This window comes from Argiope bruennichi, chromosome 11, assembly GCF_947563725.1.
Source record: "Argiope bruennichi chromosome 11, qqArgBrue1.1, whole genome shotgun sequence".
NCBI lineage: Eukaryota > Metazoa > Arthropoda > Arachnida > Araneae > Araneidae > Argiope > Argiope bruennichi.
Genome location: NC_079161.1, coordinates 93,166,489 through 93,193,877, shown reverse-complemented (window position 1 = coordinate 93,193,877; position 27,389 = coordinate 93,166,489). Strand labels below are relative to the sequence as shown.

The 27,389-nt window shown below is 29.2% G+C and overlaps 1 protein-coding gene across 5 annotated transcripts in view; it reads right to left on the bottom strand.

The window, feature by feature from the left end:
• Positions 1 to 27,389, bottom strand: part of LOC129956881 (uncharacterized) — a 58,247-nt gene that overhangs the window by 30,082 nt on the left and 776 nt on the right. Inside the window, exons 1-4 of one of the 5 annotated variants that reach the window (XM_056068883.1) lie at positions 26,690 to 26,728; positions 26,305 to 26,393; positions 24,846 to 24,926; positions 14,130 to 16,136 (exon numbers count right to left, since the gene is read on the bottom strand). In XM_056068883.1, the coding sequence (XP_055924858.1) occupies positions 14,531 to 15,871 (1,341 nt within the window). In that variant the 5' untranslated portion in view covers positions 15,872 to 16,136; positions 24,846 to 24,926; positions 26,305 to 26,393; positions 26,690 to 26,728 and the 3' untranslated portion in view covers positions 14,130 to 14,530. Of the gene's footprint in view, positions 1 to 14,129; positions 16,137 to 24,845; positions 24,927 to 26,304; positions 26,669 to 26,689; positions 26,855 to 27,389 lie in introns of those variants that run through there. The other 4 variants (XM_056068878.1, XM_056068882.1, XM_056068877.1 and 1 more) reach the window with 4 other exon arrangements.

Here is a 27,389-nt window from a genome sequence, read left to right as displayed (position 1 = left end):
AGATGATCGATTTGGGGCATTTTTAAATCCTCATGAAGGACATGTTTGCGTATGAACCATGGTGCATAATTATCTGCATAATTTATTTCGCTTACTTCGGACTTTCTTAAGATTATCTGCATCATTAAGATTTGGATCAGCAGGGATCTACCAAGAAGAAGCATAGAGGATAATGGAATGTAGGATTTGCTTGAACAGAAGATTTTTTTTTGTTTAGTGAAAGTGGTGAATTTCGTTCTATTAATGGAAATATTGGATGCATTTTTGCCAGAATTTATCGGTATTATATTTGACGTGATTGTTGAAAGTAAGCTTGCTATCGAGAATCAAGCCAATATATTTAATTACGTTATCCCATGAAAGGCTGTCTTTACATAAAAGAAAGATTTATTATTCTTTTCCGAAATTTGCTGAAGATAACTGCACAGATCATAATATCACAAAATGTCTGTACATTCTTTAGATTTTAAAATAATTTTTTCACCCGTTATTTAAATAAGAACATCATTATTACATGTATTTAAAAAATATTTCAAAAATTAAACAAAATTGTTTCACAGGAATCAAGATAAAAATTTGGATAGAATAAGATTTAAAAAAAAAATTGATTCTTTTTTTTAAAGAAACAGGAAGAATTTAAGCACATTAACCGAGTTATGAATAAAAACTTATCCGAAAGTTACCCAACAATAAGTTACCCGAAAACAACATATTGATTTATCGTCAATATTGTTTGTATGGAAAATAAAATCTTAATATTCCAATAATTTTTTGGAGGGCGAATTTCGAAAATTTTTGAAAATTACCTAATTTTTTTTTATTTTCGTATTGTGAAAGACATTTGCAAACTTTAGTGGACTTGGAGTGCTTGGACATCTCCAAGCATATTTATTACAAATGACATTTAGAAGAATTTCAGTGCTGGAATGACAATCATGTGAGTTCTTTCTTCTCTGAAGAATATAAGTTTCAGATTTCTGATTTTTTTTAGTAAAACGCTCTAAAAATAAACATCTTTCTTTAAACAAATAAATTCCGAACATCTTGAATATATTCTCCAGAATAATCATCCCCCGTTAACCCAAGAACTGAAGCATAAACGTGGCATAACCACTTAACTGATTTGTACGTTACGAACGTACTCATTTTGTACGGGTACAAAAATCAGAGGGTTTCTAAGAATAGTAAATGGGAAAACTGTTCTGTTTCTTTTTAACCCCGATCACTGTTATAACACTTTGCGAATCGTTGCACAGCAGAATCATTGAACAGAAATTTCATTATATGTATATTCGGTCTCAATGTGTAATATATATATATATATATATATATATATATATATATATATATATATATATATATATATATATATATATATATATATATATATATATATATACATACATACATAAAGAGAGAGAGAGCAGTCAATGTAGGAACAAATTGTCTTCATATTCCCTTATTATTCTTTTAAATAAATCATTGCAATATTTTTGTATCGAGTAATCAACATTTGCAATACGGTAGCATATGTCTAAAATTAGAGTTAATCATAAATAGTTCTGTTAACTGAAATGCATAAATAATAATATAGAAATGATTTACTATATTTTAGAAGAAATGGCATCATCTTCTATTATAATAAAACATACAATTTTTGAGTGCAAATCAGCAAATTGATTGGGCAGCTGAAAAAATATATTATTTTAGAGCTACATAATTGGCTACTTAGGTATTAGTTATCCAGGCCCTAAAACATCTCATAGCAGTTTTATCAGAATTCAAGTTTGTTTATAATCATTATTTTTTATTGAAAAATAGTGGCATCTTCGTTTTTAAATGATTCAAAATAATGAAATATACTATTTAAAACCTTATGAATTGCACCAGTGTAAAAGCATATCAAATATTTTTTATTTAAAATTTAGTTTTGAAGTTGTATACTGTTCTAGTGATTTTAAAGCGTTAGTGAAATTTAAAACTATCGACATTTATTGCAATATTTTCCTTCATCTATTTCCACCATTTTATGTTAACATTCAATAAAACTGTCATCTACAAAAACATTCAAAGGCAGCTAAAACAAACAAACAATTCTTTTAAGATATTAAGCAGGAGTATTTTATTCCTCATAAATTTCGATACTTTTATAATGTTTAAAATTTTCTTTTAAAAAATACAATGTACATAAATATTTTTTTTTCTAATTTTCGTCTAATCTGAAAAACTAGTTTGATACTTTTCATTTAAGCAGTTTTAAACTTAATAATTCAAGATATCTTCTACTGTACGATATTTATAAATTGCACGTATCACACAACTGGTTTTCGCAGATTTATCACCAAAATTTGATGTAAAAAATTTATTCGCAAGTTTCAGAAATTCTGTATTCATATATTTCCCAACACTCAGAGAAACGAAAATTATAAAGAAATGCTGAAAGAAAACAAATAATATCCACGCACAATATCAACCACAAACGTTTATCATCATCATTATTATCATTATTTCGAAATTGGGAAATCATAGAGAGAAGGCGATCATTGATGACATATGTAATGGACGAAAGTTTTAATGTGAAATAAAAATTGGCAGAATCGGTCGAATGGTTGGGGCAGCTTGAGCACCAAAAGGTTTTGGAAACAATTTTAAATTTCCGCCATATGACGTATCTAGTGAATATACAGCTAAGAAATATATATATTTTTAATATTTTTCTTAAAGGAAGGTGATGAGAGACATACGATCTTTGATGATGCATCTATGCTTATAAGCTCTCGTATTGTAAAGTCTCGATCCAATAACAGGTAGCGTTATGATCAAATTCTTTATTTACAGCTTTATTACATAAAAACAACTCTTTCTCATCTAGGTTAAATGAATGATGCTATTTATAGCACGAAATTTAAACAAGAATAGTTCCTCGAACAAATTTGGAGAAAACGCCTTCACAAGAACAGCTAACAGGCGGTTGGCGTCTCAGGCTACTGCAGGGTTAGCTCTAGGAATCCACCGAATTTCCTTCGGGTTGAATTTTTCTCAGAAGTCCACTTCATACCAAGCTCCTCTCTCCTTATTCTTCCGAAAAATCTCACCTTTTATCTTTCTCTCAGACTCCACCTTTCCTGTCCACTCCCTGTTACAAAATCACCATTCAGAACAACCTGGATCGTCTCTAGTCGCCCGTGTGAAATGTCCATTGATGATCCACCCTCCACAATGGGAAAAATGAAGGACATCTGGAGTGTTTGACACTCTCGCCTTTCGAAGACACGATTTATTTCCCTGGGAAACGCACGTGTGGTTCCTTATCTGGATTAGCACTAATTGACCAGACGACCGTACTTAAAAGGAGGGTCTTCCATTTGGCAATCTGGAGGCACTTAACACTGTGGGAGTTTCGTTGATGAAGAATGGCCCGGAATGTAAATTATCGAGTGTGGGAAAAAGGAATGTCGCAGTGGTCACCCAGGGAAGAAGCTGAATCATTACAGTATAAAGCAAAAATAAATGAAATTGCTCTTGTGGTTGAGGTTGGCGCTGATTGGAATTATATATATACGTCTGAGAAATTTTGAAATCATTCGGAAATCTAGTTATTAGCGGATTTGAAAGTATCCAAAATTTGTAACATAGTCAGTAGACTTTTATATATTTATTTATTTAAAGTAAGTGTTCACTACAGAAAAAAAAAAATCCGATTAAATAGAATTTTATTCAAAAGAAACATTTAAAAAAAAATTTTTAACACCGAACTATGAAAATATTGCAATATGAACTGGGAACACATTTGAGATTCAAAAAGCTATAAACACTGGACTTTAAATGTATTGAGAAACATGCATGGAAATTAAATGCAACTTTAAAAAAAACAATAAAGCACATTAAGAATTAAAAATTTGTGATATTTAAACGTAATAACGTAGATTAAAAAATTCAGCCTCTTTTAGAAACTTGTTAAAATGTTTGGAAAATTTGAATAACAAGTATTTATTTATATAATTGACTTAAAAAACAAACAATTGTTTCTGAAATTTCAGATTAATATAGCATACTGGATATGGCTTAACCCCGTTTTTCAACCACTTAAACCCCTTTATTAACCTTTTTCAACCTCCTCTCACTTCAATAGCTAGGGTTAAAATGTACCCTTGGAATCATTCCAGTCAAAGTATTTGAGAGAATTTTAAATTAATTGCAATTTTCGTAAATTAATTGCAATTAACTTAAATATAATTTTATCTCAAATATTAGATGAAACTGGCTGATGGGAAATATATATGACTGTGAATGTGTGAACATGATACCCCAAAACAAAAGCAACTAGATCAGTTAAATTTATCGTGCAATTTTATCAAAATGTAGATTTATACTAATTTTTTTGAATATAATTTGTAAAAGGATTGATTATCCGTGAATCTGTCTATTCGTGAGTGTTTGATTAATCATTTAAAATTACAAGAAAAAAAATAGATAAATGAAATTTGGTTCTTTGCTCTGACATCATTATTACAAATATGTATCGAATTTTTGCTCCAATCTAAAAGGATAGGAAGACGTACATAATTCATACTTGAATCTATTCAAATGTGCGAAGAAATAAGGATACCGCTGCACTCATAAGCATATGCATAGGAGAAAGTAGAGAGGTAAATACTACCAGTGATCGTTACCTTGATTGCAAATCCTTAGATTGCTTTTGACAATAATAATAATAAAATATTGATAAAAATTGTTTTCCAGTTTGGACTCCACAACTTTTAAGGTTGATCCTGCCCCAATGTGTGCAGTTTATGAAATTTTGTTCCATAAGTAACACGCCCATCAGTAACAAATCTGAGTGAAATAATGTATAATCTTTTATTTTACACGAGTAAATAACAGGTTGTGATTTCAAGGCATAACTATGAATATTACACTTTTAAATATTCAAAAACAATTTATTGTCTGCGCACCACTGAAGCATTTATCAGCATTATTTTGCATTAGAACGTCCTTAAAAACATGTAATTAAAAATCTTGCTGCACTTTGCAGAAGATTCATCAAAAGCTATCTCATTTATCCACTCAGATTTTAGACTTTAATGAAGAATTCTCATTAGCATATTAACAAAAAAAAAAAAAAAAAAAAAAGGCTTCAAAGAACTGTAAAATAAGAACAGAATTTTTGAACTACCTACTTATTTTTTTAGAAGGGTTTTAGAGATCTATAATTTCATCTGAGAAATATATCTATTGAAAAAATATCTTCAGATAGTTTACGATGTTAAGACTTTTACAATGTGATTCGTTTCTAAATATTCCTAACAAAATAAATCAAACCTTGAATTAAATTTATTTTACTATTTGCTTTCATCTACATCAAGGTATATTAAGACTAAATATTAATAATTTTCTGAATAGACATAATTCTTAAAAAATGTTTTTATTGTTTCTTTTACGAATTTGAATGAAATTATTCTATTCAGTTCTTTAAAAAACTTTGAAAAGGAGTCGCATTATAAAAAACGACACATTATTCCAAATTTTTACAAGATAAGAGAAACAATATAATAATATATTTTATTATATTCTTTGAAATTTAGACTGCTTTAAAACGCAAAATTCATTTGCATCTGCTTACTTTGTGAAAAATAATTGGAGGTAGAGATTAGCATAAAAATATAAATTTGAATCATAATAATAGTTGAACTAAGAATGAAAAATATATTTAATATTTTAACTTTATATCGATTTCAATTTATCAAATATATCACTTTCGAGTTGCTAGTACTTCAATGTGATGTTTAATCACAAGTAAGCTTAAAACTGCATTAAGAAAAAATAACTCAATGGAATTTTGAGGCAACGCTTAGATCAAAGAAATGCTATCTCTATCGATATCAAACAAAAACTATTGAAACAAAATGCAAGTTAAATGTAAGTCCACATGGAGCCATTATGGGAGACACAATTGTGGAAAAATTCCTGTTTCTCTATTCTTGGGCGAGCCCTTTCCTTTCTCACCCCTCATTCCTCCATAACACCATCACAATGCCCTACGCCTAAAGGAACCTTCGGGCTCTCAGATCCTGTGACATCCTTAAATGGCCGTAAAACTTCATTGTGTTGTCTCCCCTTCAATTCATCAAGATGTCGAAACTTATAGAGGGAAAGAAATACGTTAAAATACGTCGACACCATTTTTGGTTCAGTATACCCCCTACGTGATTTTCCGTGCAAAGCGAATTTGCATCGTTCGTTATCCTACGTTAAAATGCGTGCAGTGCACTTTAAAGACATCTATGGGGCTACGTCGAAATGCGTGTGGAACCCTTAGAGGGTTAACGATTGAAAATTTGAACAAGATTATATATATATATATATTTTGTAGAGATATATAGGGAGAATGTGAATTAATAGTAGGAATTGAATGAAAAAGAAGATGTTGAACAGGAAAATATCTCCATAATTCTTCCAGAGATATTAAAGGAAATAATTGCCAGAAGTGGTCGAGCTATAAAGTTCAGATTCTGGGGCTTTGAACTTTAAAAAATAGACTTTTAAGTGAACTTTAAAATGACTTTTAGGTTCAATTTTAGTTCAGTTAAAAGATTGATTTGATAAAACTGGTGTTAGCAAAAGGTGGGAGTATGTCAAGTATAGCTATCTATATATTTAGCCACTCAACTAGTGTAGTATTATTTCCTTTATTTTTGTTTTGAGTGGAAACAGCTTCTGTAATTTAAGCTTATTCTGATTTTGTTTATAAGTTTGCAGAGAATGATTAATTGGAATAAAGAAAATGAATGGACAAAATGGTGAAAATTTATTGTCGTATCTGACAAAAACTATTTATCAATGAAGGAATAATTTCCATCAGATTTCTAAACAATCCCTCAATGACATGGTCCATTTGCTATGTGGCGAAGCATCAAAAGCGGGCCTGACTTTCGTAGTGTCACTAAACTCCCTAAATACCGGACGATGGAGTAAATAATGTTCATTAGGAGTCTCTCAAATTCCCACCTCTTCAATAATGTTACCCTTTAACCAGTTATCAAATACTTCCTGATAAACATCGATTTTGTGGCGATCTTTTTTTTTTTTAAACTTTTTTTTTCACAAACAATCCGACGGGATTGTTTGTAAAAACGGAAGAAGATTTATAGTATGGATCTACTGAAAAGAAGACGAGCTCCGCTGCGTGCAGCTGTCGAATCCTGTCGCGGAAGCCACTAAATGTCGAATATAGGGGACATTTCCCCAACGATGTATTTCTGCACTGTTCGTGAGCACATACCCTGCGCTCCTGTTTGCAAAAATAGATTCTACGCAATAAAAATCAGAAAACAGTTTTTTTTTTTTACTAGTCATCCATTTATTTACATCGAAGCACTCACTTATTTTTATACAATTTTCGATAAGCCATTCCATATCACAGTTGCGAATATTTCTTTAAGACAATGAAAATGATTTTCCTCACAAACTACTGATTTCACGAGAAACTCGCTGGATTTCCGCGTAATCTTTAAAATAAATTTGCTCTGTATTTTCTCGTGAGCTATTCATCGCTCACACTATCTTGTGAACGTCTCTCTTGTCTGACTGCCACGCAGAACAAGGAATCTTTTCTGCATAACTTCGAAGACAACCTTGACTGCGCTACCATCTGGTATTAGGAAGGGGAACTAACTAATCCCAAACAAACTGAAACCACAAATTTCAACACAGAAGTAAGCAAGGTAAATATGTTATTTGCCTTACAACTTACTACTTGCTATAAACAACTTACTATGATATGGACAATTCATTTTTTTATGAATTTGATTTGTAAATTATTAGCTGTAAACCTGCTGCTGCTTGGCAGTAATAGGCATTTATGCATATTATTAACGTAAAAATGTATTTTGTGTAAATTATAATACTTATAATCATTTTATTACTTCGTACAACATGACTGACTGCTCTGGGTCAGTTATGTTTTCTAGAAGATGAAAAATATAACATTTTTATCCTTTCTTTAAGCTTTTTATACACTTTTAAATTAAATACTTTAATGCAATAAAAAAATTCCAGAAGATAATAAATAAAAAATTCAAAAGAAAAAAATAGTAGCAGAATAGGTCAGTGCCTTACTCTTACACATTTTAAAATCGTCTGTTTTAAATGTCTACAAAATTTACAACTGAAGAAAAAAATTGCGCAGAAATGTTTTGTGAATTTTCCATTTTTATTTGTTTACAATTTTCTTCCTTGTGTACTGTGTTTTTTGTATAATTTTTGAATGGATGCACACTCCGGACCTTGTGTGACTCCGGATAAATCACCGAAAAAATTCCCTGCGAGCAAATTTAGGTGTTACCTTTGTTGTAGAAGATCAGAATCGAACACCTGGATTGATATTATTCAAGTTTTATTCTGATGAGAGCAAGTATGTTTAATAATTGTTTTGAAAGTAAATAAGAAAATAAATTTGAAAGAACTAGAATTACCTTATTTAGAGAACATGTGAAAATTCTATTTGTGTTATTGAATTAATCTCATATTTCGTAAATTTAATCATATAAAATAATATTTCTAGTTATATTTCATTGAATCTTAAATTTTTTATTAATATGTTTTAATGGATTTAATGCTTTAAATATGATGTGATGGCAGAATGTTTCCTAACTTTTATTGTAATTTTGCTAGTGTAATAGAGCTCTGAATTTGAATGTTTAATATTTTTCTCTGTGCTTCTATCAATATTGTAATTGTTAATAATATTTTCTAGATATAATAAATGGTTTTAAATAAATAATGGTAATTTTATAATCAATAATTTTAATAAATAATAAATAAAAATGCCAATAATAAATAAAAATAAATCAATAAGGGTAATTTTATAATCTCTTTATAAATCAATTAAATAGGTTATATTGTGGGCATTTACATTTATAATAATTGTTTTCTTTTTCTTTTTTTTTATGGAATCTTCTGCCTGTATGAAGCTTACAAAAAAAAACATATTGAAGTGTGTGGACTAAAGAAAATGAATGTAAAACTGGCAGCTCAGGTAAAGATATTCATAATATAATCTCTTACTATTAATTCCAGCATACCTATTCTAAAACTTTCTATATCATCTCCTTTTGCCTTTCTTAAAAAAAAAAAAGATCCACAATCTGCAAGATTTCAACTCTTTACGTTTGCACAACGACACAATGTTGGAATTAAATATTGCCCATATCTTATATTGCTGGTCGTCAATATTGCTATTGACGACCAGCTTGTTTGCCAAGATTATTGACTTTTTAGGCTGTAAAACGATTCACATAGAATTCAAGCTTATATTTTTGAAAAATCCCCCTTGTTCTTTCATACGACTAAAAAATTTCAATTCAATTGAATCAGTTTCCTGCAAATTAAAAATTGTAATATTAAGACATAAAAGAATTGAAAATCTTACTATAAAGTAAATAAGTGGACACTTAGTATTTTGAAAATGAGTTTTAAAAGCATTGTATCAAATTGAATTAAAAAAATACTATTAAAATTAAGGAAGGGATCATACGGAAATCAAATTGACATAATTATATAGATGATTTTTTGAGTCGTAAGATAATACAAAGACTATTTTTTATTAGGTAATTGTTTTGGAAGAAAACGAGTAACAATTTCGATTGTTCAGTCTTGGCGATTATCCATTTGGCGACGATTAAGCTTATTTCTGCTCTCGATTAAAATTTCAGATTGACCCGAATTTCTTGATTTTTTTTTTTAAATATTTTCCGCCCTCCTCGTTGAATGGTAATATATACGCTGAAAAAGAATTAATAGATAACATTTGCGTAACGTGCTATCATTGCGAACCAGCTGGAAGCCAAAAGCTGCTAATGAGGGAAAATGAAGCGACATTATTGTTTAACAAAGGATTCTAAAACCCTCTGCGCTCTTGCGCATGAGTTAGAATGGGTTTAATTCACCAAAATAAGGAGGGAGGGGGAGGGAAAGATGAAAGGAGGAGATCTTTACATTTAACAATAAGATAAATTCGGATTACTTGCGGACTGAATTAAAATACAATAATACAGTCAGAAAGGATCAGATATTTGCATACACGTGGGAAAAAAAAAGGTAAAAGAATTGAGAGAAGAAGTAAAAGCGAAACTCGAGGTCAAATATTGACGAAGAACCCCGGAAACGCCTCATCATTCAGCGTCTCATCCCTTTGTGAGATAGAATCGTCGAAAGGTGGTCGTCTCAGGATACTGAAACGAACAGTACAAGACTATGAACACAGACAATAATGATTTTTAGGGGGTGGGGGAGGGATGCGATTTCCCATCATCAAGTAAATTCTTCACAAAAAACAGCTCTGTAAGACTAAAAAAATATTACGGCTTTCATATTTAATATAATCTGATGTTTAAATAAATAAACTCAAAAATATCTAGAAGAGGCATATGAGATTCGAAAGAAACTAAACACAATCAGTATTTCCAGTGGAATAAAAGCGGTTAAATTATATAAAAAGTTAAAAGCAAATGTGAAAAGCTGTTTTAAAATTTGTGTCAGTGAAAGACGCAATGAGATAAACTGCGAGTCTCAAAGAATTAGCTAAAAAAATTCGAAATCGTGAAGGCTAAAAAAGGTTAAAAATGAAGTGGACCTGTCTCGACATCAAAGGGAATTAACTCAGTTGCTTTCTAGACAGAGTATTACATTACTAATATATATATATAAATAATCAGCTCTGTAGTTATCATTTTAACTTCTATTCGAACATACGGACTTCCTCTGGTTATATTTTATTCAAAATTTGATAGAAATCAGTAAATTTGGTATAAAGATCGTGTAACGAACTTCCACCGACTTGTTCAAATCCTTTTTGAGTTATCTTTATCACAGATGAACAGACATTACCCAAAAATGTGTTTTTTGAAGTCAAGGAGCTCTAAAAATGAGGAGATTCGTTAAAGTCTCCAACTCGAATTTTTTGACGATTACTGTACTTTATACTATGTATACGATTAAGTAAAATTGTACAAGATTTCTAAGCTTTAACACACTAAAATACATCAAATATCAAACATGCAGAAACGAATTTTATGAAATCATTTCATTGTTTTTCAATACATATCGACTTTGCAAACAACAAATAAACTTTTTACCGCAACTTTCTTTAATGGGACAAATTCAAATTACATTCTATAATAAAACTTAAGTATTTTAATAGTAAAATTTTAATTTGCTCATGGAAAGGATTTTAAAAATTATTTTTCAAAGAACAAAGTATGACAAATCAGCTTTAAAATTCCACTGTTTCTTTCTGTTTCGTGCTATCACACAGCAAAGAACTAATCAACAGTAAAAAAAAAAAATACTATATATATATATATATATATATATATATATATATATATATATATATATATATATATGCCATTAAAAACATAACTTGCAAAAAAAACCAAGTCTCGCAGCTCATTTCTTCTATCGTAAAAAGTTGTGAGATCCATGTAATACCAAGTCGGTCCATTTTTTCAGTTCCACTTAAGGGTCCTTCTGCCTTAAGTTATTACGTAATTAGCTAACCTAACACCATCTTATAGTGACCATATCAATATTAAAAAAATTTTATGGTTAAATAAATAGATTGACTTGGCAATCGCACTAAACAATCTAATTTAATATAATATGTTAATGTAATCTAATTTAATGTAAAGATACATTGTGTTTTCATGCGATGGCCAAGTCAATCTATTTATTTAAACCATAAAAGATTTTTAATATTGATATGGTCACTATAAGATGTTGTTAGGTTAGCTAATTACGTAATAACTTAAGGCAGAAGGATCCTTAAGTGGGGACTGAATAAATTGACCGACTTGGTATTGCATGGATCTCACAACTTTTTACGACAGAAGAACTGAGTTGCGAGACTTGGTTTTTTTTACAAGTTATGTTTTTAATGGCATCTCATTTCTTTTTGTAGATAGTCCTCTTCTTATTTTTGTATGTAGTCTTCCTCTTTTTCTTTTCCGGTACTACTTCTTGAGCTTCAGCTACAGTTTTTCTCAAAGCTCACTCCCTGTCTCTATGGGTTTTTCTCGTAAGCTTTGATGTTACAATTTTTGACAAGCCTGGACAGTAAATGCTTCTTAGTCTCTTGTATACATAAATTGAGGACTTATGCGCTCTAATACTTCCAAAATCGACATTTATTCGATGTAAGCCGTCAAGACTTTATATTTATATTCTTCTACCATATATATTATAACTTGTATATATATTTATATTACATATTTTGTAATATATATTTGTATTACAAGTTATATTTATATTCTTCTGCCAGATTGATTATCTGAAATTCACCCATTACGTTTGTAGCTTCCACAGCTTCAAATTGAATTATTTCAAATTAGATATTGTTACAAACCTGTAATGTTGCTTCCCAACGCGAATAGTGTCATCATAAGAATGACCGTTTTACAGTAATCTGTATTGGATGCTGTCGGATGCCGAGCCAGTGATCCCAGAGCTTGGTGATAAATGCGGCAACTTGGCGACGAATTTGCCGTCAAAATGGATAATGCTCGAAACTTCGAGAAATTTATCGATCCGTCCATTATTACACGCATATTTTAGTTTTTCCTTGATTTATACACTAAACACTAATAGTATTCTAAATTTGAAGCCTCTGTGTCTGCTAGAAGTGCCGTAGAGTTTTCATGATCGGTCAGTCAGTCAGTCAGTGACAAAATTCCCAAATTTTGATTAGTTATAATTCTTAAACTACTGGTTCAAATTTAATGAAATTTGAAATATATCGTGTTTATATAATGCCTGCTTGGTTACTGAAAATTCAGGCTTCTAGTTTTATCCACAACGAAGTTATAGGGGGTCGAAAATGGCCTGAACTGCTTCGAGAAAAGGATAGTACGGCCGTGCCGCTTGGTTTTGCTCGACTTGGCGGGGGCACTGCCGTGCCCCCATATATATATGTATATATATATTTCATAAAATTAAAGATGTCCGGACTCAAAAATCTTCGTTTTATTAATTTTTTTTCTTATAAAAAATAATTTGTTTCTTTCTGCTCAAAATGACGTTTGAATCATGTTTCTATGTTAGAGACAAAATTATATTTGGTGGGGTTTTTTTGAAAACCTAACACTCTGAAATTGTTGACACGTTCTCCATAAACTAGTAGACCATGAAAAGAAAAGGGACGGAGCTAAGAAGCACAGGCGCCTGAGTGATGCAGCCATACTAAAATTACCAGATATTATTGCAATTCTGTAGTTAAAAACACAGACAATGTCAAAATTACAGACGGATATTTATGCGATTCTGCAACACTGGAGCTCCACAGACTCTAAAACAAAACATATATGCCATGCTGGGCCTCAATCTGGGAGCTTCTGTAATCGAGCCCTGGAGCTACAACAAAAACCCATCACTCATACGAGAGTCATTAAAACTCCTCTTCGAGATGATGTTGTCACCAAAATGATGCTTATTTTTCAAATGCTAGCTTCAAATAACCTGCGGAAAGGTGTTCAAAGTTAAAACGCATTTTCCCCCATAATGCATTTTTTCAAGATTTCTTGTAATCGGATGTTGTAAGTCAAGAACCGTTAAAGATTAAGTGATGAAATTCGGAACATATCTTTTTTTAAACATTTTACATTAATTCTGATTCAGCAAATTAAAAAAAAAATGTGTACTTTAAAAAATATGACTTAAAAAAATTAAAATTTTTCATTTTTTTTTAATAGAATTAACATTTTTTTTTTTTTTTTTTTTTTTTTTACTAATTGCTGAATCGAATTTAAAGCTCATATATTTGTGTTTCATTTTTAAAACACTTTTGAAAAATGACCAGGAATATTTTGAGTTGTTGCAATTTAAAATCATCCTAATATTTCTTTAAAAAAATAAATTAAAAATAATTGCTAAAAATTTTTATGCCGTAATTTTGCTGATTTGTTAAATGAAAATTGTAAGTCAATTAATTCCATCAATCTAGATAATTTGTGGCGCAAAATAATTTTTTAATGATACAATTCTTTTCTTTTTTTAATGTTAGATTTTCTTTTAAAAATTGCCATTTTAGAATTCACAATTTTGAAAGAAAAAAAAAAGTTCCCAAAAGAGCAAACTATCACGAAGCATTTTTATTACACTGTGCAGTTTCGTTTTGCGATATCATAGAACAAACATACAGTTACAATATACAAACAGATCTTACAAAGAAAATTAATAGACAAGCGGTTTCTGAATCAAATCTTCAAATTACCTCCTAGAAAATTGGAATGTTTTTGTTTTCTGATTCATAATCTTGATAATCTGTGGTAAGAACATAACATAAAATTCCTTGCCAGTTATTATCATTTGCTTCCTAAATGTTTTTATTGTTCTTCGCTGGCCTTTCTTCTATTAGTTCTTCATCCGGTTGCCTACTTGCTTGAAAATCCATTGGATCCAACTAATTTACTTTATTGCGATTTGAGAAGTCACGGTTAGAAGTACAGTTATCGAGACCGTATACTTAGAAATACCGTTAAGGAATATCGTTCACTAGCTTAGTGAAATGTGCACCAACATCCAACTCAAAGAGTGATGGAGAATATGAATTTAATGCTACCAAAAATCTCCCTCTGTCTTCTTTGGACAACCGGGATTCGCGAATAAAAAATTCCAAAAAATCCCACTTGCCTTCTTTTACCAGTTTGGAACAATTGTGCAGTGCTTTACCACTCAAGAAAAGTTCCAACGTTTCCTCAGGGTCCATATTTCTAAACATAAATTTGAAAATTTCAGTATCTTTACGTTCAAAAAAATCATCCAAATAATATGTGGAATGTCTGAAAATTTTAGGTGTGATCAGAAAAACATTCCGAAAAAGTTTTGAAGGATTATAAATGCATTTAAATTTTACTGACAGAAAAAAATGCAGATCGTCATAATCTTCTTCTACAAAGCAAGGCAATACAAGCTGTGCAACCTCGAGAAAAGCATCTTGCCGTGGCCAATCCATAAAGCTTCGAAGGATCGCACATGATGAATTTTCGAGAACGTTCTGAAACTGTTCCGCATTCATCTGTGACAACAAATAACAGAAAACGTCGGTGTATGGTTGAAAGCTGTGATTCACGTATTCTGCTACATATTCGGCCGTTCTCACCAATGACGCATCTTTTTCCTCGCAAGTTAACTTTTCAAAAAAATATTGAGTCGCTGTTTCATAACCGTTCTTCGAAAACAATTCAAAAGCTTGTTGATAAATAGAGGAGTAGTGTCCTACCAATCCCACAAGATAGCTTTCTAACTTATCTACTCTTCCTTTTAGGATGCAAGTCCAAAAAATAATGATTTCTCGCGTATCATTAGGAAATTGCCCATTGTTATAAAAACACTTTTTATTCAGCGGGGACATTTTTTGCCAAATGTTTTGAATATCTTCATCAAGGCAATACAGACAAGCTAACTTAAATCGCCAGTTGATGTCCAACTTTTCATCGTGGATCATTGACTCAGCTGTTTTCCGATAATTTATAGTCCCCATATGTGTCCAATGCAAGTGTTTTGCATATTCTGGACAGTAAAAACTTGAATGCTTCGATTTTAAAAATTCCTCGTGGTACTTAAACCATTTATGTGTTTCCCTAAAAATAGGATTCAGTAGATTAACTAACGGCTCCCTTATCGGTTCAGGTAAACAGAGGTCGCCTACAACGCTTTTGAACGGTTCATGTTTCCTTTTCTCGCCATCAGCCTCAGTAGTGGGAGACTTAAACTTGACAGGGTCACTAACCAAAAGGACAGCCACTTTTCTGAGAGAAATATCTTCGAGGGACAGCCTGTAAAGACTTTTGAGTTGGCTAACAATTGGATTTGACATAGCCGGCAATCGAAATATTGGCACTTTTTTAAACACTGACACTTCAAAGTTGTTCGTTCCCACTAAGACTATCTACGGACTAAATCGTAAGTTAACCTCTAGATGCCGTTAAAAAGCTGATTGAATGATAAAACAGTCGTTTTTAGATCCTTCAAAAGTAGGAGATTTTTTCTCGAATGTAGTCTATATAATAGCACATGTTGATATTGAGAGACATTTTTTTTTACGTTCATCGCCTGCATTTGTCTTCAATAATGCTTGGTACCTGTAAAAAAAGAACAAACAAGATTATTGAGAAAGAAAATATAAAAATCAAGGAGAAGTGGTGTCACCAAAACTTTGTCGCACACTCTCTCATAAAGGTATTATCTCTGAGAACGCCTTACATAGCATTGTACAATAACTGCGAAATATAAATTTTTGACGTGATTTTAGCATTTTGACTTTCTTTTGTTTCATCCTTGGCGAGAAATTTAGCGATAAAGTCCTGGCATGCAGTTCATGATTCCCAAAAACTGGATTTCTGTTATAGATACGTTTTTCTCAACAGATTAAAATCAAAATTTGACACAAAACTGCATTTGAAGTTACAAAATCCAGAACCAAAATTGATACATTTAAGTCATAGCGTTTTTCAACAAGCATGTTTACATGTTTCTAGAAGTACAGATCGAAAGCCGGTCAATTCCTAGTTGGATTTCACTCAGAATTTCATAGGTGTCTACGCTGTAAGCGTTAACTCTGAGGATAGAATTTTATCTAACTCTCTTCGATTGGTAGCTATCGTGTTAACTTATATTCGAACAGCCGGGCAGACTATCTTCCTCTGAATGGATTTTACTCAAAATTTTATAGAAATCTGCAAATTTGGTGAAAAGACCGCATACCAAGTTTCAACCGCCTAGCTCAAATCGTTTTTGAAATATCTTTGTCACAAAAAAACACGCGGCCTTTTTCCAAAAATGCATCTTTTCGAATCAGGGAGGTCTAAAACGGGGAGATTCGTCAAAATCTCGAGTCACGTACATAATTTTGACTCATGAAATACTACTAAGATGAAATTGCAACTCTCATCCCGTTGTTGCCAATAAATGAAAATAATATTAAATGAATTTACAATATACACATCGAGTACTGGAAGGGGGAAAATAACTAGATGTTTCTCACCTTTGTCAACATGTCTTTTTATTTGTGCACAAATAAATATTTTATTCTTCACAGATGAATCAGGAATGCTTATTTGAAAAGTAAAATAATTCAAATTATATGTAACCCTGTTTTCGATCATTTCTATAAAATATTTGATGTAGGCACATTTTTAATTCCATTGCCGATTGGCAACATTAGATATAACGTTTCATTAGGTCTTAAGATCGAAAGGCAGTTCGGATATTATGTAACAAGATTATTTAACTTACATCTCAACTTAACTAATTATATTTTATATTTGTTATTCCTTTATTGGCTTTTAAAGAGAAATTTGAACGTCGGTATTCCAAATTCAAGTGAACGATATTAATTTTTAAAGTTTCAACTTTTTTACTTTCTCGTATACGTAGAATAGAGAAAACATAGTAATTGCCAAAAAATTCGAGATTTTGTCGAATCTCCACGTTTTACAATTCCCTGATTTCGAAAAACACGTTTTTGGAACTCAGAGACAGTATGTCTTTCACAAAGATAAGTCAAAAACGCTTTTAGCTAGAAGAATGCAATTTGGTATACGGTCTTTATACCAAATTTAGAGTAAAATCTGTTCCGAGGAAGTGCGTCTGTCCAGCATTTCGAATATACGTTAATATGATAAATAAGAAACGGCGAGAACTATATGGATAAGATAAGGTACACAGATTTAACATCTACAATTTAGACACTTAACAAAGTTTGTGCCAACTTGAGCAACGGCTTGCCTGTTTGTTGATCTGTACTTTTAGAAACATATAAACATGATAGCTCAAAGTCTCAATGGCTTAAATATATCAAATTCTATATGGAATTTTTGTAAAAAAGTAGTTTTGTGTTCAATTTTTATTTAAATCGATTGAGGAAATTTGCGTCTAAAGCATAAATCTGATTTCTCTATGCTTTTAATCGCATGTCAGAGATTAATCGCCGAAAATGACACGTCAGATTCAGTAAAAATGTTAAATTCTGGCCATAAAATGTTTCGTAACTATCGTACGCCAATGCCATGTAAAGCGTTCTCCGGCAGGATAAGTTTAAAAGAAAGTGTGTGAAAAAGTTTTGGGGGAACCAGTACGCTGGTTTTATCTTGGTTAATACAATATTTGAATTAATAGTTTCAATTAATATTTGAATTTAAAGCCAAGATAATAAAAATATATTATTAGCGAAATTTAGGAAATATGAAAGATCTATTCAAAAAAACTCGCTTAATTGTAATTAAATTAAATCTCAACATTATAGGCAAAAAAAAATTGGTTCTGCAAATGGCGGAAAGTATTTTATACCATTCATACGGCCGGAAATTAAGGGTATACGTTATAATTCGTTTGACTAAAATAAAATAATAAACTATTTTATAAACAAGCCTATGTTGGAGTCAAGACATATAAATTAAAACTTACATTTTTTTTTAAAGCAGAAAGTACTTGTAAATTTAAAAATAAAATGTTGCAGGACTGGCTCTTTTTCAGCCATGTCAATAAACGAAATAACTGTAGGTGTTTTCAGTGAGGGAAAAAAATAATATAATTAGGATGCGCAAAGCAGGGTAAGAGCCCTAGGCACTGTTGCCATGGTTCACAAAATTAAAGAATCATTTCTTTGCATTGAAAAGAAAAATTTATTTCATTTCGTTGTATTTAAAAAGTTTTTATTTCTATTTTATTGAATTTTTATTTTGAATATTTTTAATTATTATAATGAACCCTTACTCACAAGATTTTTAAAAATTAAAACAGGCTCAGCAAAATGTGAGAAGTTTAAAAGCTTTTGGCAACAGGCTTCCCTGATTGGGAATAAGGGATTATAAGTAACTTAAGGTTATTAGCTTATGATTCAGTGCTTATGGTTATTTTATATGTTAAACAGGAAAAAATTATAACAAAACTCATATTCAATAAATTCCTTTATTGCATGAAAAGCAAAGAGTAGATATTTTAATTCTTTCAGATTTATGTGAAAAGAAATAAGAAGATAACTGGAGATTGTATAAATAAAATAAAATTTTCAGTGTGAGCATCAAATATGTTTAAAAAAAAGATTCGATTTTTAAATAGCTGGAAAATAAAATATAATATCCGAAACTATGTTCCTAAAAATTGAATCATGAATATTAGTAAATATATTTATAACTGATACAAATAGATGAACATCTCAAGGCAAAATAATGAATAGAAAATACTCAAAATAAAACTAAATTTCCCAGTTTTTATTATTCAGTGCATCAATAGAAGACAGGAAAAAACCGTGGTGTCAAACTAGAAGTAAATAAGCCAGAAAGATAACCATACTTTGATTCTTTGAAATCTTTTTTAATCCGAAAAGATCAACACCATTCTGAATGATTGATCTCTTGGAATTTCTACTTATGCTTTTGAAAGGCGAAAACCAAAAATGATTTTCATTAAAAATAAAAGGACCTATCATGGAAATTATAAACAACAAAAGTACTATACTATGATTGAAGTTGGTATAGATATGATAACAAATAGCAATAAGATATTTTTACTACACATAGAAATTCTGAAATTTACTTTTTTATATTATATCAAGCAGATCTACTGACACTTAATGGCAATAGCAACAACTAGTGTTCGCTACGAAAGACGTTTCAGCTTTCATATCTCAGAACTTCAGTGACAAACACACACACACAAAAAAAAATTCCAGGTTTCATTCCTTTTTAGTATAAACTTATTTCAACTCAATCATCAATACTTTCACATTGTTAAAAGTAAGGAGGGGGAATTTATTACATTTCAAAATGTTCCTGGAAGTATTGTACAGTTTTTTTATAAGTAAATAATATTTTTTACTAAATTATAATGAAGAACAATTTTATATGTCATGGACCAATTAATTAAGTGTTAATTTTAATTCATCTTTCAGTTTTCTTGTAACTACATACCTTTATGTTTCATAAGTGCATTTTAAATTTGTTACAGTGTTAGATATATTATTAAATGCAACTAATTGAAAATTTTAATGAATATATTTAATTTGAGCATGAAATAATTGTGCACATTATTGTGTGTGTGTGTGCGCGCGCACACGAAGCAGGATGCAGTTTTGAAGACAGTGAAAAGACTTTCGATTTCGTGACGTCATTTCACTTCATTATGAAGAAACAGGCATATGTACAAACGATGAGCATACACACAACACAGAGATTAATGATGAAAAAGCATTAGAACATTTTATCCCTGGTCTTATATAACCAGAGAAATTGATAGGGAAAATATTTCCTCATAGTGTTAATAAATAATGAGATTTCGACAGGGATTTTCGTTACACGCGCCGACAAGATAGAGGAAACACAGGGAGGTTTTAAAAATGAATTTGTCTCGTCAGCAGTATTTTGTCCCTTCACGCGGAGTGTGGGAAAGTTAGGCTTTAAGCCGATTCAACAATTTTACATAGCATCTCTCGAATAAATTAAGTAGAGACAGTGGAATTGGATCAAGAAATAAGAGAATATTTTAGAGTTATTATGGGCTAAATTAAGATAAAATCTTGGAAATTAATTAAATTGAAATTAAAGTTTAAAATATCATAACATACATACATATACATACACACACACACATATATATATGGAAAATGGAAATGATTACAACGGCGTATGGCAAAAAGTGGCTAAGTTCAATTTTGGGTTTTCTCATTAAAAGTTGTATTAATATCTTAGATAAGAACATATTTACTTGGAAAAACATTTATATATTCTGATCATATTTTATTTTTATACAAATAACCGATAAGATAATCAGCAAGTGCTTGAAAATTTGGGGTCAAAATGACCATGTGCATGTGCTAATGTACAAAAAGTAGGTGATTCTGCTGAAGGGTAAAGTATGATATAAATAGATATCATTTGTATTTGTATTCATCAATGCATTAAAAGTTACATACTAACAACTATTTGATTTTTTTATTAAACCTGATTTGAGTTATTAAAACAGGAATGAAGAAAATTCTTGTGCACATTTAACATCAAACAACAAACATTTTTTAAATATTCTTATGATACATTTTATGATCAAGGAATGTCCATAAATAACGACCATTGCAAAGCCATTTGTAATGCTTAAATAGTATCAATTCCAAAATACTTTATATATTATTATACAAGTTCAACTACACTCTCAATTTCTGCATCCTCTGGTCTTAAAAAAAATGAGAACAAACATAAAAGCCGCAATACAAAAGTGAAAAAGAAAAAAGGGGTGTATTTCATTATTTGCTCTAGACCTTTTATATAGGTACACCACTGAGGACAAGTCTACAAACCTGCCTATTCTGCCTTAAGCATATTTAATTTAAAAACATTAATAAATTATGAATTATAATAATTTTTTTTTAAATTTCAATTAATGAAAGGTTATGTATAAAAATGTTCATTTCACACCGATTCCAATACCCAGTAAAATATAGGATTGGATTGTATCTTTCAATTTTTATGGTACAACCCAGTAAAATATGAATTGAACTGATGGCAACTCAGCCCAGAAAATGCAATTATAGAGAGGTAATTTGAAACAATGAATTTTAATTAATTACTTATAAAAATACATATTATGGTTCCAATTTTCATTGCTATTTCATTGCTTTTCTGAAATTTCATTGCTATACATTTCCAAATTTATTTTTAAAAAATATTTCATGCAGTATTTTATGAATACACTTTTCATTTTTCTAATAAATTTCAAATAATTTCTACAATTACAAAAATATATTCCATGCTAGCCAGAGTTTAAAGATGGGGTCTTTCTCCGCATATTGGGATTTCTTTTCATTACATTATTTTAATAGGATTATTTTCCTTATAATTTTATAATTTATTTATAATTTTTGAATAATTAAACATATGATTTAAATTCAAAATTAAACAATGATGAAGTTTTTTATAGTTTTTTTAAAAATAATATTATTGGGGTTATTTTTTCTTCTGTAATATATTTGACATCATAAAAATACATTATCAATCTTTAAACTTGGAGATCAGCATTTTTTTAGTCACCATATTGAATCAGTAAAGTAAAATTCTTTACGGATTTCAAAGATTATTAAACACATTCAATATTACAAAAAAATATTTATTTTAAATAATTTCATTAATTATCCTTTATATATCAAGAATAGGTTTTGATTCAGCAAGCTATTTACCTATTATTATATTTAGCTATTAAAAGTTTAATAATTTCCTTTTTCAGTCTGAAATTAAAATTTTAGATAGGAATAAAGAAAAAAATATAACACTATAAAAGGAATAGAAATAAGACTTCTAAAATAGCACATGCCACAAGCCTATTAAAATTTGATAATTCTTTGCTGAGATTGGATCGTAAAAATCATGCAACAAATAAAGAAATTAGGTGAAACTTTCTGTAAGAATTATTCACAGGAAGACAGTATAATAAAATATGAGCATAAGAAAATAAATATTCATAACGGTAAGTCATTTTTGTATAGTGAATTATATCACACTCACATGCTAAATTCAAAGTCATGAAGAAAGTAAATATTACAATAAAAAATATCAAAGAATAAATAAGAAGTATTGCGTAGGTAAATTTGATGTTTCTAAAATATGAAATTCTTATATTTTATTAGATTAAAGTAGAAGAAAAAATTCAGCTATAATTTAATAATCTTATTCATGTGTATTGTATTATTTTATATTACTATAATAACATTGGATACAAATCTAATAAACTTGAATATGAATCTAGTAATATTGAGCACAAGTCAAGGTTGTATACATTAAACTAGACACTAAATTTCTGGCCTAGGCATATTAAAGTGCAAGGTATAGGTTCAAAGAAAGCCTTGAAATAGTCAATGTAAAGCTAAATTTCTGACACCACTTATCACCAAATACTAGTAATAACACAGTATAAATAGTAGCCCAATGTCGGCATCAAATTTTAATGTAGCGATGCCAAATTAACAAAACAAAAATAATTATAATAATAATAATATATCTGTACTATTATTATTTTCATCAAGTAACTTATAGTAAACCTGTCTGTCAAGATGTAAAAAACAAAACTTCATCAAATCATGAAACACATACTTTTTCCATATAGTAATATCAAATACAAAATCAACTTCTTTTACAAAAAATTGGCTTAAAAAAAATCTTTTCTTACTTATACCAATTTCATTTTAATTTCAAGTTCTATAAAAGGACTAATTTTAATTTCAAAAAAAAAATTAAAACTTATTAATCAGCCCATAAGCATAGCAGGTGTTTTACAATTCAATTCTGCAAATACACAGCACTCAAAGACAATCATTCAAAGTCTAATGCTCCCAAATCAGGAATCAATTGTAAATTTAGTTTAAAATCATTCATAGTGACTTGATAAAATGATTATTTAAGACTGAAAGTTTGATTTTTTTAACATAGAAATCACATTTCAGACATAAAAAAAGTAGTGCAAAAAAAAAATGCTCTTTTTTTTCCTATTTAGTTGAAACTGACTAAAACATAAAAAAAATTATATAAAATTGAGAAATCCTCCAAATTTTTAAAAATCTATTGACAAAAAATAGTAGATAATACTTGTGCACAAAAGAAAAAGGCGTACAAAATACAACCAAAGCTGATTTATACATATAATTTTGATATGGGTGAAGAAGATCAATAGAATGAAATGTGCTGTGCCTATCGCGATTAGGAATAGAAACAACATCACGATAAGAAATAGAAAATATTTGCAAATGCTCTAAAAACTAATATGGCAAAAGTTTCCGATTTAGAATGTTATTAAAATGATATATAAAAAATTTTTCTTCATATATTATTGATTGATACCTTTAAGCTAAAGCATCTGAAAGCAAAAAATCAAAATAAATAAATAAAAATGAACTTAAATGTGTATTTAGCCTATAAAATATTAAAATCATATTTAGATATATATATTTGTCTCAATGAGTTCATTATCAATTCAAACAGGAACTTTTTCATTTGATAATAATATTTTATAAAAATATATATATATAAAAAAATTCAGAAATGCACTATGCATATTTGATTTAACAACTGACAACTTATATAAATAAAAACTTTATTTCATTTGTTATGAATAAATTCAATAAGTTTATTCAAAAAAATTAAAATGATGAAGAAGCTAATTATTTAAATATTGATATCAAATAATTATGCAATAAAATTTCTGATTAATAAACACAATTTTACCATGCCCACTGTTCTTAAAACAAATATAATTATATCTATGTCAATAAAATATTAAAAATTGTTTAATTGCTTTCAGTTAAGTTTAAAAAATTCAAGGAATTTGCACAATTAACAGCAACAAATCAGAGACAATCACATCATTTAAATTGAATATAAAAAATTCCCAAACTGAAAGGCATATTAGTAATAAATATAAATATTTGTAACAAATATTAAATTTAATTCATATAATTTAATTTAAATATATGATAATTTTCAATTCTTAATTGAATATAGAGGATATGAAAGTCTTCTCTGCTTTAAAGGATATAAAACTGAGATGCAAAATTAGAGAAACTTCACAAATAAAGAACAGCTGCTTCACTTTCTCATTGGAATTTTGAAATGTGGACATGCAAGATGCTTTTCTAACAACACACCACACTTTAATTTCTTTTATTATTTTTATTTTAAATATTAATAGTTAAATATTCAAAGCAGGTTCTGATAATATCACTAAATTAACATCTGGAAATTTTCTATCAGGATTCAATGTTATATCTGAATATGAAAAAGAAAAAGGAATGGGTGAAAAACAAACTTGCATACTATTAGCAAGCTGAGAAAAATTCCTTCCAATCACATCTTAGTTCAATTACTTTGATACACATTTTTCTGATTTCATATTTGCTAAAAAACAAGCAAACAAAGAAGATATATTCAGTGTAAACTAGCAAAACCAATATGTTCAAAGTAAATTGCATTTTAATCATATCAGTTAATTTATTACTGAAAATCTTTGGTAAATTTAATCACATCACATATATTAAAACAAAGATACATAAAAAAACTTCTATACATTGGGAATTTTCCAGAAATCAAATGTGCAGTACATCAAATGTAATTTCTCTAATAAATTTATATACACATAATGCAGTCAATAATTCGCATCTAATAAAGTAGATGATGTAGAAATGTAAAGAAGTTTAGTAGAAATGTGCTTCCCCAATTCTTACTAAATCAGAAATTCTTGAAAAACTGAATAGTTGCTAAAAAAAGAATTATTTTCTAGTAAGTCATATATCACTCTTAGTTCATGTTTCACTCAACCATCTTCTATTTGAAGTGAGATTTTTTTAAAAAAAACCCAGTTAATCTTTAGAATTTTATAGAAAAAAAGCCCTGTAAATAAAAACAAATGATGAAATAATTCAACTTATTAATAATGTCAGAAGAAAATTGAAATGAAAGCTCAAAATCAAATAAAAGTTTTGTTTCTGTCTTTTTTTTTTTTTTTTTTTGTTACAAAATATTTTTAATTCACTGTAAGTAAATCGTTATATGAACAATTATTGAAATAAGCTACTTGAATAACCTCTCGTTTTATGCCCAAGAAGAAAAAAATTGTAAATTGTTATAAATCGGAAAATGCTAAAAAATCATGAGTATGCATTTTTGAAAATCAAAATTTAATGTACTGAATTTTTACCTAGACCCATATGCATAATTTTTTCCCTTATTTTTCAAAAAGTTAAAGAAAAATGCTGAAATAAAGCTAGATAAAGGTTTATGTTTTAGTTAACTAAGCCAGTATTTGCCATTCCCAATACTGAATTATCAAATAAACAAATGACAGTGAGCATTTCAATTTACTTTCTGTCATTTGATTCACAAGGGCACTGTATTCAAATACAATCAAATTAAAATACTGTATCATATAAAAATTAGAAAATCATTCAAAAGATTTTCTTTAACACATTTTTAAATTTATTGCTGAGTGATGTGATTGGTCCTTTCGTTAGTTGGCTATAAATTGACAAACCAAAATTCTGTCAAAATTTTAATTATTTTTAAAAAAATTTAACTACGTTTAATTCAATTTTAACTTTTGAAGTTTAAACTTAAATTTGTTACAAGGTTGTTTAAAATTTTTCATTTTAATAAAAAATATTCAGAAACCCTCCTCGTACTTATTAAATAACCAATGAAAGATTGGCGATAATTTCGTTGGCGAAAATACCACTTTCTATCTGTACACTTTCTCTTAACAGTATAAACAAATACTTACTTTTTTACTACTTGAAAGTAAGAAGCTCACTCATCGGTTGGCGCGTTTTGGTACTACATTTGGCTCTTGCACAGTTAATTCATAATAACCTGCACAGTTAATTAATAATAATTAATAGAATTTGCTGTTTCCAATTATCAAGATATTTCAAATGTTTTAAACACTGCGAAATTTTTTGGAATTTTTCATTTCAAAAATCAAACAGTTATGGAAAAACTGGAGAAACAAAAACAAAATTAATCTTAATTGTTTAACAACAATACTAATAACAAATTTTGCATAAATATACATCAATATATAAGAAATCCACAAAAGGATTTTATTAAACCAGTAAACAGCATTAAAAAAATATATGATGTTAAAATATTTTTAATCTTGGTTATACTTCCGATTCTGTAAATGGTCGACAACTTTGATTGTTTGTTTGATTGGTGGGTTAGGAGATTTTTGGCAACAAAGGCTGTCATCACAGCGTTCAACAATATCTCCAGTTAATAAATGTCAAAAAATTTCAAGTGTTGAAGGAAAATATGGAGAGATAGTTTATCTGCAAATGCTTTACTCGTGAGTTGTTTAAAATTTCTGGTTGAAAGAGAGTTGAGGCCCAACTTCGACCAGAGCCTACGTCTGGTGCTTGCGTATTTTCGGCAGTGCAGTAAGATATGATCCAAATAATTCAGAGTGGCATGTTTCGCAATTTGGTAGATTCGACAGGTTAAAACGATGTAGAAGGCCAGATGTAATGAGTGTTTTGGTAGAAATTCTAGCACAAATGATGTCTTCTCATCTATTTCTTGTCCATTTACCAATATTTTTTATGTCTGGAATTTCTCCAAGAATTTCATAAAATACTATTCGCTCTGTCTATAGCTGTCTGTTGTTTTTCTTTCTGAGATTTGAGACTATCTGTAAAAAGAGGGAAAGTTTTCTTTGATAACAATATTTTATAAATATATATATATATATATATATATATATATATATATATATATATATATATTCAGAAATGCACTATGCATATTTGATATAACAACTGACAACTTATATAAATAAAATAAAAACTTTATTTCATTTGGTATGAATAA